This window comes from Girardinichthys multiradiatus, chromosome 12, assembly GCF_021462225.1.
Source record: "Girardinichthys multiradiatus isolate DD_20200921_A chromosome 12, DD_fGirMul_XY1, whole genome shotgun sequence".
NCBI lineage: Eukaryota > Metazoa > Chordata > Actinopteri > Cyprinodontiformes > Goodeidae > Girardinichthys > Girardinichthys multiradiatus.
The window spans coordinates 38,219,115-38,233,118 of NC_061805.1; the positions used below are offsets into that span (position 1 = coordinate 38,219,115).

A 14,004-nucleotide genomic window follows, 5' to 3' on the forward strand; every position below is an offset into this window, starting at 1 on the left:
ACCTTTTCGCATTTTGTTACCTTTGTAACAATAAACGTTATTGCATTTTCTTGAAATGGTGTTGGATCAACACAGTCATGCATATTTGTGCAACGGGACACTAAAACTAATGTAATGACTGCAAGGGAGTTACCCAAATTAGCTTTAACCAGTTGGTGAGAGAGAAAATAGGCAATTTAACTATTACGGTCATTAGATTTGCAGCACACCACAAAATTCTAAATGAAACTAAAACACATCTAATTCAAGGCCTGCCTGATAAGGGGACCAAATTCAGGAGCAGCTCTTTAAATCCACAACAGATTTTCCCTGCCTTCTGCTACAGTATTGTCTGCTCTGCTAATAAAGTCCCCGTTCAGTTGGTGTACATTCATGCTTCTCAGAGCCAAAAGTCAAAGCCAGCAGGTCTGAACAGTTGGCACACAGAGATTTTTGCTAAAGCTGCAACAGATTGCAAAGATCAGCTCGAGGAACTAACACAGACAAAAAAAATCCAGTCTTCCTGGTCTGTCTGTATTCCTCAGTGAAAATCCAAGGTTAATACAATTTTCTCCAGAGAAAGAGAGAAATTAAAGTTGATTTTGTTCTCAAGTCACGAGAAAGCATAAAAAATCCCAAGCTAACGTCTCTCAAACGTTCATCTTTAATAAATCTTAGAGGCAAAATCTTTAGCAATCCAACTAAAAATTCCTTCACACACATACAAACGGTGACTCCTCACCTCCTTTGTTCTTGAAGTACTCTGTGTCTTTCCACATGAGAGGGATCCGAAGATCTGGAATGACAACAGACAGCGGATTAGACCACAAAAATGTTAATCACCTCCACTGTCCAGCTGACAAGTGTGTGTGTGTGTGTGTGTTTCTGTCCCATTGTCTGTGCAGCTTTGAGTCACTGACAGAGCTATCTAGAGAGAATATGAGTGCAGTTTTCTGCTATGCAGCTCTACAGCTGCACAACAGACATGCAGCAGTTACTTTAACATTTCATTAAAGAGGACATTTCATGCAAAATCAATTTTTTAGCCCTTAAATACATTTTGTTGTGTACTTGGAGTCTGTAGGAGTGCAGTAAAGTTGAATTTAGGCTCTCCAGGTACTACGTAGATACCTGCATCTTTATTGTTTGGGTCATGTGTCTCAATCCGTTTAGTTTTCTCTATTCTCTATTATGTTTTTTGAACTATTACTTCAGTGTGTTTGCTGCGGAACAGCTAAACAAGGTCATGAACTTCCAGCTTACCAATTTCGTGAATCCACCATTTTTATTTCTTGCTGCTATTTTGTAGACTAAGCTCAAGTGTGCCAAAGCTGCAAGTCAAACTTTATTCTAGACATGAATTTAGTGTGTGTTGATATATGACATCCTGGCCATTGTTTTGATAGCCGTAGCATCGGACCTTCTGCTATGTTAGTGCTGTGTGCTGCTATTAGCTCCTTGAGGACAGAGCTGTACTGCGTGTATTATATAATAATAGTATTATTACATTAGCAGTTTTGCATTGTTTTTGCCATTTTTGTCTTGTTTCTGCACCAGTAATTGAATTTCTGTAATCAAACTACAAAAATGGCCGAACGGGTTAAAGTGGAATGCTCTTTGACCAGGAAGAGGCGGAGATGTGAAGTACCTCAGTAGCATTTAAAGAGACCGCACCAAAAGGAGTTGCTCTCAAACACACCTCAGAACAGGGGTAAAAGAGGGGCCTGTGAGCTACAATAACAAGAAATTCAGAATGAAAGAATTGCAGTTCCACTTTATATAGAACACAAATGAATGATTTAAGTGCGTAAAAGGAAGGATTTAAAAGCATGATATGTCCTTTTTAATGTAACTTTCTTAAACTTTGTAAAGGTGTGAAAGCTAATATAAACTGTAAATTGCTCATATTGTTTTGCTCATTGAATTCCCAATTTTTCCAGTGGAACTGAACTTTATTTATTATTTTATTTTTCCATTTTTTATTACTTATTGATTTACATGCCTGAGATTGCCACTTTTCCTTTGCAGGGGAGTCTGTCGTCCATTGGGCCTGCATCTGAAGATCTGCGTGGGACGTTCTGCATGACCTGAGCTTCCTTCATCCTCTGGAGCTCTGACATGTAAGCCATGATACGAGTGCTGCACGTCTGCAGGCTCTTTGCCGCCTCCAGGGCCTGGTCTCGCTGCGAGCAAGCAGCCAGCAACTTGCAGGCTCCATCTCGCATCCGGATCTCATGGTCGATCTTCTTCTGAATGTCGCTGTCCTGCAAAGACAAACGGGCAAGGTGGAAAGAGGAAAACGTTGTGAGAAAAGGGCACTCATTAAGGGATACTGGCATATTTTGCAAACTACTGTCCTTGGTAAGATGAAGAAAGATGCCACCCTAGAAGAAAGGTGCCAAACCACCATAACTTTACTGACCAGGGGTGAGTTGGAAAATTGAAGCCACACCGCTTAATGATTCCACTCAGATATTCAATTTCACTCCATATCAAACTCCAATCATAGATCGACTTTAAAATACGCATTCAGTGTTATTTATGCTTGCTCTGGTGAGCCATAACTATACATAAGGACCTTTCACATAAATAAATAAAAGGCCTATAGGCCAACTTAAATCTTAAATCAAAGTCAACACATTTCATCAGTTTTCTCACTTTCTTCACATCACATTCTTCTCCCTGATGATTAACAGGGTGATATGTACAGCAGATTACTACATACTTTGTGACAGGATGTGAGGCAATAACACTAATTGCTTTAAACATCTAAATACTGTGCTGACACTCCTGCGTAATGCTGCGGGATGGATGCAGTGGCACTGCTGTAAGACCTTGCAAATGGGAGAATTAGGAGGGAACGTGTTTTCAGGTATCACACCAAGGTTTCCTGGCCCATGATGATGACTGGCTAATATGCCCATTTAGACGTCCTAGAGCATTGCTCTTAGATCTCTGTGCTGAACTTGGTCCCCTATTGGAGAGAAGAAAGAAACCATGGCATTCCTGGCAACCGGCTCTTGCCAACGTGAATTAGCTGACAGGTATGTGTTTAACATAATCAGCAATTATTTGGATGGCATTATTAATATGACCAGTCGATAAATAATTTCTCTACATTGTGGGAGAACAAGCCAACATTAAAAAGCAGTTTGCAGCAATGTCCGGTTTTCCAAATGTAATCAGCACTCATATTGCTATAAGGGCTTCATATGATAATGAGTTTGTGAATGTGGATTCTATTAATCTGCAAGTTGTTAGGAATAATCTTTATTAATATGACTCATAGCTGTTTTTCCCATTTATACCATAGTAATATAAAATACAAGTTCTAATGTTTCCCTTTTGTTAGAATAGGATAAGAATGCTCATCGACACACATTACAAGGATAAATGGCCCATGGTTTGTCATGAATGACCTGAGGCTCGGGCACTGGGTTTGATAGTGGAGCAGCCGGTATAACTGGTTTGATTAGAAAATCACAGCACACGATTAAGGAAAGACACCCACTACTACACAATCTAACAGATAAGACACCACAATGGTGACACACAGTCTACTGATAATCACTGAGGGAGAGCACATCCATTGCATTGAAGTGCCAGATATAAAACTATATGTGACTTTCTATCGAGGCTCTTCGTCATCCTCTAACAGACGGCGACGGTCCGAGACGGGAGCTTCAGCGCTGATCTCTGTAATCATTCCTCTGCCTTAATTTAGATTAAAAGAGCTAAAAGTAAGAAACTGGTTGAGAGTTGTTCCTTTAAGAGTCAGTGTTAGATAAAGTGTGTGATTGCTTCTGGGGACCAAGGACCGGAGGAGCTCCGAGGCGTCTGACCGCCAACAGGGTGCGGTAGCTCGGACAAAGTCATATGTGACGTCAACATGTGCCTGACCAATTTAGTTGCACGATGGCCTGGCTCAACACATAATTCCTTCATCCTGGTAAGTCAACAAAACCTATTTAGGAAATTCTAACCATTCGGGCCTGTACAGATGCAATCATCCGCTATAACCTGCAGAGTACAGTGGCTAGCGTCTCAGGCGCATTTTAATGCCACTCAACTGTGGAGTGTGCCATCGGCCTCCTAAAATGCCAGTGGCGTTGTCTGGAGACTTGATACGATCGTCAAGGCCAGTGGTGTGCTCCACAACCTGGCACTGGGGCATGGCATCCATCTCCCTCCCAGCCTCTCTCCTCAGAATGATGACCCTGACCCACAGCCACCTCACCAAGAAGAGGAATTTCAACACAGAGCACAGCTTCATGAGGATGTCATGAGATATTTAGGACAACAATAAAGTTCACTGTTTAACAAGTTCTTTTAATGTGTTTGATAAATCAGGTGAAACGTCACACAAGTTACTCAATACCGTTCAAATTTATTTCAATTTATCGATTGTTTCTCTCTGACTTTGCATAACAAAGCTAATAACTAATAAACTAAGCTAATGACAAACCCTAAATTCTGCTTTTCAGAAAATTATGTTACCTCAGACCAAAGAAAAATAATTAAAACATTTCCATGTACTGTACAGAGTAAACTCAATCCATATCCGGGGCTCCATTTGAAGGAATTACTGCATCAGTAAAGCATTTCATGGAGTGCAATCAGGTATTAACAAAGTCTAGGCTGCTTTAATAGCAGTCTTCAGCTTGCAGTACATGTATTGTTGGATCTGGTGTCTCATCTTCTTCTTAGCGATATCGCATATTTTCACTAAGGCGTTAATTCGTGTTACTTGTCCATAAGTTTTCCTTCTACTCAACTTTCCACTAATATGCTTGGATATAGCAATCTTTGTCAAGTGAGCAGTTGTAAAGTCAGCAATCTTTCCTGTTGTTGTGTTGGTCACACCATAACAATTATTTATTAAAATCCGTTTCTTTTGATTTTACGTAATATTCTAAATTTCTGAAAGCGGATTTTGGGTTTCCATTAGCTGTAAGTCATAATCATCAAAATGAGTAGAAACACTTGAAATATATATATACAGAATTTATGTAATACATGAATTTTAGGTTTTGAACTAATTTATTAAAATACATGCAGGCAGATATTAGCTGACATATTTCACAAACACAGCCAGCAGGCATAAAAGGCTTCCTGAAGCCTTAATATTGTTTGGCTTTGGTGATGCTGTCCAGGGATTTAAACAACTATAAAAAGTCCCACTTCTCTCTGTCAGCAATACCAAAACACTGTGTCCATCTTGGACTTTAGACATGAAGCCAGTGAGAGGATAGGAGAATATCCAGAGGGTGGGAAAAAAATCTAACAAAGACCAAACAACGTAAATTATTTTGTGACTTTGAATGATTTTTCAAATCCTGCTTTTTAAGACATAAAATCTGTGCTTTTATTTCAGTCTGAGAACTGGCTTGTGTGTCCTCTCCAGTGACACATTAGCAAGGGCACACTCTGCATACTAATAAATCTTCTCTGGTCTAAAAGTAAGCAAGTTTCCAGTCCTCCTCCATTACAGTATTTCCCATTTATTATACCCCTCTTCCTTTGACTAATTCATATGATTTTTTTAAATTCAATTCCCTTAAACACTCACTGCCCGTTTCCTTTTGCCTTGACGCACATCCGTTCTATTTCACCATCTTCAAAATTGGCTTTTTTTTCCTCAAATCCACACTTCATTTTTTCATTTCAATCCATCCTGCCCTGAGAATCATCAGGGCCCCAAATAGGGCTGTTGGATGTTTCTCTATACAAAATTATGTTTTATGAAAATCTAGAATGACCACTATTTTTTGGTGGGGGTTTGAGTGTTCCTAGACATGTGACTAAAGTGTTTCTGCACTGTGATGAAAGCTATACTAGCAGCTGTAAATTCCACACGAATCAGTTCTTCATGTCTGCCAACTGCACCGCTGCGAATGAATTCAGCATGAAATACTGCTATATATGCATACCAACATTACTTGATCGACTAACAGAATATTATGTTTGAGGAACTGTTGGAGGTCTTCTTTAAAAACTGTTTGCATACACACCTGAACTCATAGAATGCATACTTTATATAATGAAGACAATTAGCAGTCCTCAGTGATTTGCAAAAAAAAACACTGCAAGGCTGTTTAGTAAAAATGTAGCAACGCAAATTACTCTACTATGAAAATTCACACATTCAACAATGAAAAATAGGTCCAGCACATTGGACTCTTAAAGAAACAGGACAAACATTCAGCAATAAGCATGTTTTGGCATTAACTACCGAGATGCTGAAGTGGGGTTAATAGCGAATGATTCAAAAGACCAAAAGCCCTCCAAACAAGACCGAAGATTAATATATTTTTTTTTATCCTGCAAATAGATAATCATTTTCATTATAATCGAGGTGCTGAAAGTGAGATGTAACCAATGTCAAAAGTTAGTGTTACTGAATCTGCAATTTATCAATTAAAACAATCACAGAACACAATAATCGAGGCATTTTTAAAGGAATGGGAGTCTCTGACAACAACCCATTATCTATTGTTGGTGTACTGATTTGTTTTTTGTTGATTGCATCACCATCAAGTTGTGGGGCAGTATTTTTGCAACGCCAGTTTTTACCCTGGTGTGACACGGTTTCCTATCTTGCCATATAAGCTGCTGTTTTGAAAACGTGTTACATGGGTCAATATGTGAGGAAATAAAAGAGGTTTTGTGAAACATCAAGTCTTGTTACTTCTTTGGTGTATGTGTGTTGCTTCTGATGCACTCATTTTCTAAATAGTGCATGAATACCAAAATAAATTGTGTGAAATTTACAGTGTCCTGTTGCATCATGATTGGGTATGTTATTTTTCTGGGATGTCTCCTTTACCATCTCCTTTTTTAATTTTTCACATTGAAGGATGAACTGACTATCTGGGAATAATGTTTCATGTCTCTATGAATGCCTCCAAGTGGTCAGATAATTGTTAGCCAAATTAATCAGAAAGTAAGTGATGTCCTAAGTGTACCTTTCAGTTCAAAACAAAACAAAAACTAGGCCTGGCAAAGGACTATTGAAGAATGCTTACTTGTGCATGCACACACCTTCACACGCAGTGTAAAGAAGCCGTCATCATAGTCTCGTTGTGCACAGCAGGTATTAGAGTGACCTGCTGGGAAGATAGCCTGTATTTTTAGCAGCTAAATTAACAGGCTTCTCCTTCTGGGCATCTCAAAATAGAGACGAAGCAGCCTAAATCTGCCTGTAATCCAAACGTCTCCCAGTTTGTAAGGTTAAGATGGTAAAACAAATTGACACGTTCGAGCAAGCAGCAAATGTGACCTTTTACACATACTAACAGGCACAAGTGAACACTGGCACAGACACAAACACATTCCCAGTATGTGATCAGGGTGGCAGGTGTTAGACCAGCGGACACAGCCAAAATGAGACTGACTGCCTGTGATGTTAACAGTGAAGACAGTAGAAAGATAGGAAGGTAGAGTATTAGGCAGTGACACTGAGAGGATGTGATGTTGTCAGAAAAAACAAGACAGAGTAGAGAATGGGGAGCAGAGAGGAAGGTGACATTAGGAGGAGATAATAGAGTTCTGGGTTAAGAGAGATGGGGGAATTGCAGAGAGGAAAGATGGGGAAATTAAATTGGAATGCATGTACAGAATGAGAAAATTGAAGTCAAGAAAATCCAAAAATAATAAGATTGTTTGATTTAAATCTTGAATAAACGATATATGTGTCATACACAAATTCATACAAAGCTGCTTTGTAAGCTTTTAGGGTGAAAACAATTAGCCTCCCCTTTAACTAACCAAGCCCCACAACCCCTTCCTCCAGTTGCCATGTGAATTTCCCCATTATAAAGCTGAAGGCTTACATTTAAGACGGTGTTGTAAACTGAATGGCTCTTTATAAACTGCCAAAATAATTAGAGATTCATCGACTAGGCTTTTCCTGATTGATACCAATTTCTAGTTTTCTTTGAGGTCTGAACTGCTGGGCAGTCAGGTTTTTATTCAAAAAGATTATAACCAATAAAATTACATAATTGCAAGCTTATCTCCATTTGTGCATTAAAACCTTTGTCCCTAACTTTCAAATATTTTTTATTAGAATCAAATAAAGAGTGAGTACATGGTGTTGGTTGATGTGACCACAAAAAATGTGTAGTACTTGGTCTGGCGAGTGCTGGGACATGGGAAAATTGGCTGATTTCGATATCTGGCCAGTATCTGATGCTACTCTATTTGTGCCAATGTCCAAATAGTTCCAGAGCAAGCTATATTTCTGCTACAGATAAAGCTGAAATATACTGTATTTGGATAGTACTAATATAACCCTCTAACAGGTGATTTAATACAACAGCAGATACCAGATGGTCTTGCCTCTGCTGCATTATTGTTCCTGTTTGGCTCAGCTGATCCTTGCATGCCAACAGGGGAGGAAATTTAGAGATACTATGACTACACAAACTTCCACGCAAACAACGCTCCTAGGGGCATTTGACGCCACAGCAGATGGTGTTTAATGGTTTGTTTACAATGTGTTGTTCTACATGAACAGGCTTTCCTGTTCAGATCACTGACCCTTGACCTCTGACTCCTATCACTAAGCAGGTCAGGCGCCTACAGATACACCAAGAGGTTTAACACACAAATGATTCATAAAAAAATATGTTAACTCAAAGAAAATGAAAAAAGGAAGGAAATAAATTCTAACAAATTTCTAAGTAATTATCTGTATCTGAAAATACAAAGTGCACTTCAGACATTTTTTGGAGCGTGAAATTTATACTTTAATGTATGCCTGAAAAGTCAGCACATATATTCAGTTTTACCATCTTAAAATACAATAAAGGAAAGTTGAGAAAGAAATAAACAAGTTGAGATTTATGTGAAGACAAGATAAAAATAAATATATTTTTTCCACAAGGACCATCCAATATTAACGCAAAACGCTGCACTTGTAAAAAGTAACAAAAACGGAACTGGAGTCTTTACTATGCAACCTATAAAAACAATGAAAAACAAATATTTACTTTTTGACCTAATTTCGAAAGCTTTGAATCACATACCGATCTTCATCGTCATTAGCCACTCTTGTAGACAGTAATATTTTTTCCAGCATGCAAACACATTAACTGGACATGCAAAAAAGATAAAATTTCATTAAAAAACTTGTTCAGGGTACAAGTTAAACTTAACATTTCATGGAAATGCTTAATTATGGCCAGTAAATAATTTCTTTTCCAGACACCACACAGGCATGTTACCAACAGGGGACACACCACGATTATCTGGTCATATACAAAAAAAGTGGACAGGCAGGGTAAGAGTCACATAATGAAAGATGCTTGAAAAGTAACACACACTGCAACAAAGATGAAGGAGTAAAATCAAATTTTTTATGCACAAATAAAAAAAGCTATTTAATTGCACAAAATATGAACGATCATGATCAGAAAAAGGTTAAATTTGCAAAAATGTTGGCTGGCAAACTATTGCATTTCTGCATACCATACAAAAACAAAAGATGTGAAAATTCCTGACCACTCCCAAGCATAGGGACTGTACTGACCAAACTGCTGGCTTTCAATCAGCCAGCCACAAATATGTGCCTCGCCTCTCTCCACCCTCTTCCGCTACTTTCCCACTTTCTGCACCCAAGGCTGCGCTAAAGGATGGAGAGAGCAGTAGAACATAACAGAAAAACGTATAACATAAAAACAGAGCGGAAAAGCCCAGAGGTAATTACACTAAAGGATGAACTGAGACTGCACATTGTAGTAGGCACTCCCATTCCTATGTACTAATGTACATAAAAACATGAAATACCCCCACATGTGCATTGGTTCACACAACACATAGCTTGGAGTCAGACTACACAACAATCCCAATCCAAACCGCTCCTAAACAATGATCCCATTCACTACACAATGTCTCTACAGTGTTTCAGACTCCAGCTGCTGCTGGGAAATCAGGGCACGGCAACTGTGAAGGGAACTGGTTTGGTACTGGTCATGAAAGATGGGGAGGAGGAAGGGGATAGAGGAACCAAAGATCTGCCGGAAAATAGCTTTTATGATAGCAGAGCTAGCTACAAAAGAATGGAAGCTTGTTCAGAGCCAAGATGTACCTAAATTTCGAATACAAACATGAATACAGAGCCCTGCAAGGCAAAATACCCTGGTGCACTCAGATGAAAGTGCCAACATGCTGATATCATCATTTAAGTGATTTACAGAGTTTCAGCAGTGAACCTGGCTGCACTTTTAGCCTGAACAAAGTGAACTCTCCCACCTCCAGAGAGCGTATGCATTCAATTATACTCTGACAACAGAGTTTTAGCTCAGTCCACTCTTAAAACTACTGTATGCACATATTTGTGTGAGCCCTTGTCATGGGGATGTGATGTGAGGCCACTTGCAAGTGCGTTAACAGCCAGCTGTTCTCTCACAAAACCCAGTGTGTGTTTTGACGCAGCTGAGTCCCCTCATGCACCAGAGCAGAAAGTGTTAAAGAGAGAAATAATCTGCCTGTCTCTGTTCCCTAAATCAAGCTTTATGAACAAGTATAGCATGCCTGTGGATGCTATAAACTGCACACAAGTCAATTAGTGCACATTTGTTCCACATGTGCACTTTAATTTGCAAGGGCATTTGTTTAGATGGAAGGTGGTCCTGAGGAGAGAAATAGCTGAGTGTATCTCAGGCTATAAAACAAATTTGTTTAGAACGGCAACTGAGCACATGGAGCTCAGACTCTTCCAAGAACTGATCACTCCAGTAATTTATTGGCATACTAAATCTTTATAGCTCATATGTTCTGTGCACACTCAACCCAGGTCTGCATTATCACGCAGTAGCATACTGGGAGCTGGCAGTGGGAGGAGCAGGCTACAGAATAAATTAAAAGGCAATTTAAAGATGGTAATAATAACAGTTTGTGTGCACCCATGTGTAGGTTGGCATAGCTCAGTGTTTACCCCAGGTTTACCGTTTTGTCGGTGTGGGAGGCTTTATTTGAAATGTAGCACATATTTAGCTTTTAAAAAAACTTTACTTATTTTTAGAACCTATACAGAAGACAGTGGATAAGAAGTATTACATTATTAAAATCTACTTTCTTTTAATCGTTTGTCTGAGGCACTATTCAAAAACAAACATTGATCCTTAATGATTTTTTTTTCTAATTAATTATCGGCTAATGTAAATAAAAATAATTTCTGTGAAATAACACAACACTTCATCTTAAGAAATGAAACAGTGAGCCTCAGTGCAATAGGAACATTTTGCCTTGTAACAGATGTGCTTATCAGTCTTTCAATAAATCAGCAGTACACTGAGTTCTTTTAGTCGGGTTATAAAAAACAAGTTAATGTTTTAAAGAGAGACCTGTGTAACTGCTTATAAATATTAAAGTCTAAACTTCCTGACCCTCACAGGATTGAGAACACATATAATACTTTTAAAGTGACATAAGTGCTCAATCTTGACAGTGATATACAGGTCCTTCTCAAAAAATTAGCATATTGTGATGAAGTTCATTATTTTCCATAATGTCATGATGAAAATTTAACATTCATATATTTTAGATTCATTGCACACTAACTGAAATATTTCAGGTCTTTTATTGTCTTAATACGAATGATTTTGGCATACAGCTCATGAAAACCCAAAATTCCTATCTCACAAAATTAGCATATTTCATCCGACCAATAAAAGAAAAGTGTTTTTAATACAAAAAACGTCAACCTTCAAATAATCATGTACAGTTATGCACTCAATACTTGGTCGGGAATCCTTTTGCAGAAATGACTGCTTCAATGCGGCGTGGCATGGAGGCAATCAGCCTGTGGCACTGCTGAGGTCTTATGGAGGCCCAGGATGCTTCGATAGCGGCCTTTAGCTCATCCAGAGTGTTGGGTCTTGAGTCTCTCAACGTTCTCTTCACAATATCCCACAGATTCTCTATGGGGTTCAGGTCAGGAGAGTTGGCAGGCCAATTGAGCACAGTGATACCATGGTCAGTAAACCATTTACCAGTGGTTTTGGCACTGTGAGCAGGTGCCAGGTCGTGCTGAAAAACGAAATCTTCATCTCCATAAAGCTTTTCAGCAGATGGAAGCATGAAGTGCTCCAAAATCTCCTGATAGCTAGCTGCATTGACCCTGCCCTTGATAAAACACAGTGGACCAACACCAGCAGCTGACACGGCACCCCACACCATCACTGACTGTGGGTACTTGAAACTGGACTTCTGGCATTTTGGCATTTCCTTCTCCCCAGTCTTCCTCCAGACTCTGGCACCTTGATTTCCGAATGACATGCAGAATTTGCTTTCATCCGAAAAAAGTACTTTGGACCACTGAGCAACAGTCCAGTGCTGCTTCTCTGTAGCCCAGGTCTGGGGAATGCGGCACCTGTAGCCCATTTCCTGCACACGCCTGTGCATGGTGGCTCTGGATGTTTCTACTCCAGACTCAGTCCACTGCTTCCGCAGGTCTCCCAAGGTCTGGAATCGGCCCTTCTCCACAATCTTCCTCAGGGTCCGGTCACCTCTTCTCGTTGTGCAGCGTTTTGTGCCACACTTTTTCCTTCCCACAGACTTCCCACTGAGGTGCCTTGATACAGCACTCTGGGAACAGCCTATTTGTTCAGAAATTTCTTTCTGTGTCTTACCCTCTTGCTTGAGGGTGTCAATAGTGGCCTTCTGGACAGCAGTCAGGTCGGCAGTCTTACCCATGATTGGGGTTTTGAGTGATAAACCAGGCTGGGAGTTTTAAAGGCCTCGGGAATCTTTTGCAGGGGTTTAGAGTTAACTCGTTGATTCAGATGATGAGGTTCATAGCTCGTTTAGAGACCCTTTTAATAATATGCTAATTTTGTGAGATAGGAATTTTGGGTTTTCATGAGCTGTATGCCAAAATCATCCGTATTAAGACAATAAAAGACCTGAAATATTTCAGTTAGTGTGCAATGAATCTAAAATATAATAATGTTAAATTTTCATCATGACATTATGGAAAATAATGAACTTTATCACAATATGCTAATTTTTTGAGAAGGACCTATACAGGGGTTGGACAATGAAACTGAAACACCTGTCATTTTAGTGTGGGAGGTTTCATGGCTAAATTGGACCAGCCTGGTAGCCAGTCTTCATTGATTGCACATTGCACCAGTAAGAGCAGAGTGTGAAGGTTCAATTAGCAGGGTAATGGTGCGTTTACACCAAATGCGATTTCTGCGAATTTTTCGCCTCATTTGTGTGCTTTAGGCCGCTTCACATTCCGCATCAACTCCGCGTTGGCATTCGGCAACAAGCGGCAACGCTTCGCGGCGTCATCAAATAGGAGGAGCTTCCATCTGCTGCTTTCTGGTTTCAACTGAACATGCTGGACATGGATTTCACGTATAATCACGGTGTTTTACCTGTGGAGAGCCGAAAAACGGCGCTGACGTCAATGTCCCTGGGTTCACCAGATTCTTCAGATTTCGGCTAGCTGCTCTCTGTTGCTCCCTCTTCTGACGCGCGGTGGTTCACTAAGGACCGTCAATAAGTTTCCGAACCAAACAATCGTGGAAAATCTGAGTGCCTGAATCGGATCAACCGTGAGCCAGATGCTGCTAACTCCGCGGAGCTTGAACATCCAACTTCAAACTAACTTCACCGCGGTTTACCGGCGCTGTATCCCCGCTGCTGAACACCTGTCCCATCTGTCTTCGGTGAGTAAATAAATCTCAGCTCAGTAAAAAAACAGCCAATTTTTAATGTCCACATCTCCTAAATATAAGATATTTGTGCCTAAACATAACCAGGCCAGATCCTTTCTGTACTTGTCTCAGTAAAAGTAATTAGTTGAGTCATACAACTCTGGCTTGCTGCACACCGCCACTATGATCTGGTCCTTCATCTTCACTGACAACCGCTTCTTCTCCGCTTTGGTCCTTCACCCTATGTCACAGCCACATCCAGTCCCTGATGGGTTGACGCAACGCGAATTTAGGAAAAAGTTCAGATTTTTCAACTCCGCTCCCTCTTCGTTTGCCGCGCCCTCCGCGTCCTTCG

The 14,004-nt window shown here is 39.9% G+C and overlaps 1 protein-coding gene across 6 annotated transcripts in view; it reads right to left on the minus strand.

Annotated features, from left to right (window-relative positions):
* Positions 1-14,004, minus strand: part of rtkna (rhotekin a) — a 100,210-nt gene that overhangs the window by 10,119 nt on the left and 76,087 nt on the right. For all 6 annotated transcript variants that reach the window (XM_047381686.1, XM_047381688.1, XM_047381687.1 and 3 more), the window contains 2 exons: positions 1,982-2,243; positions 722-775 (listed from right to left, as the gene is read on the minus strand). In XM_047381686.1, the coding sequence (XP_047237642.1) occupies positions 722-775; positions 1,982-2,243 (316 nt within the window). The remainder of the gene's footprint in view (positions 1-721; positions 776-1,981; positions 2,244-14,004) is intronic.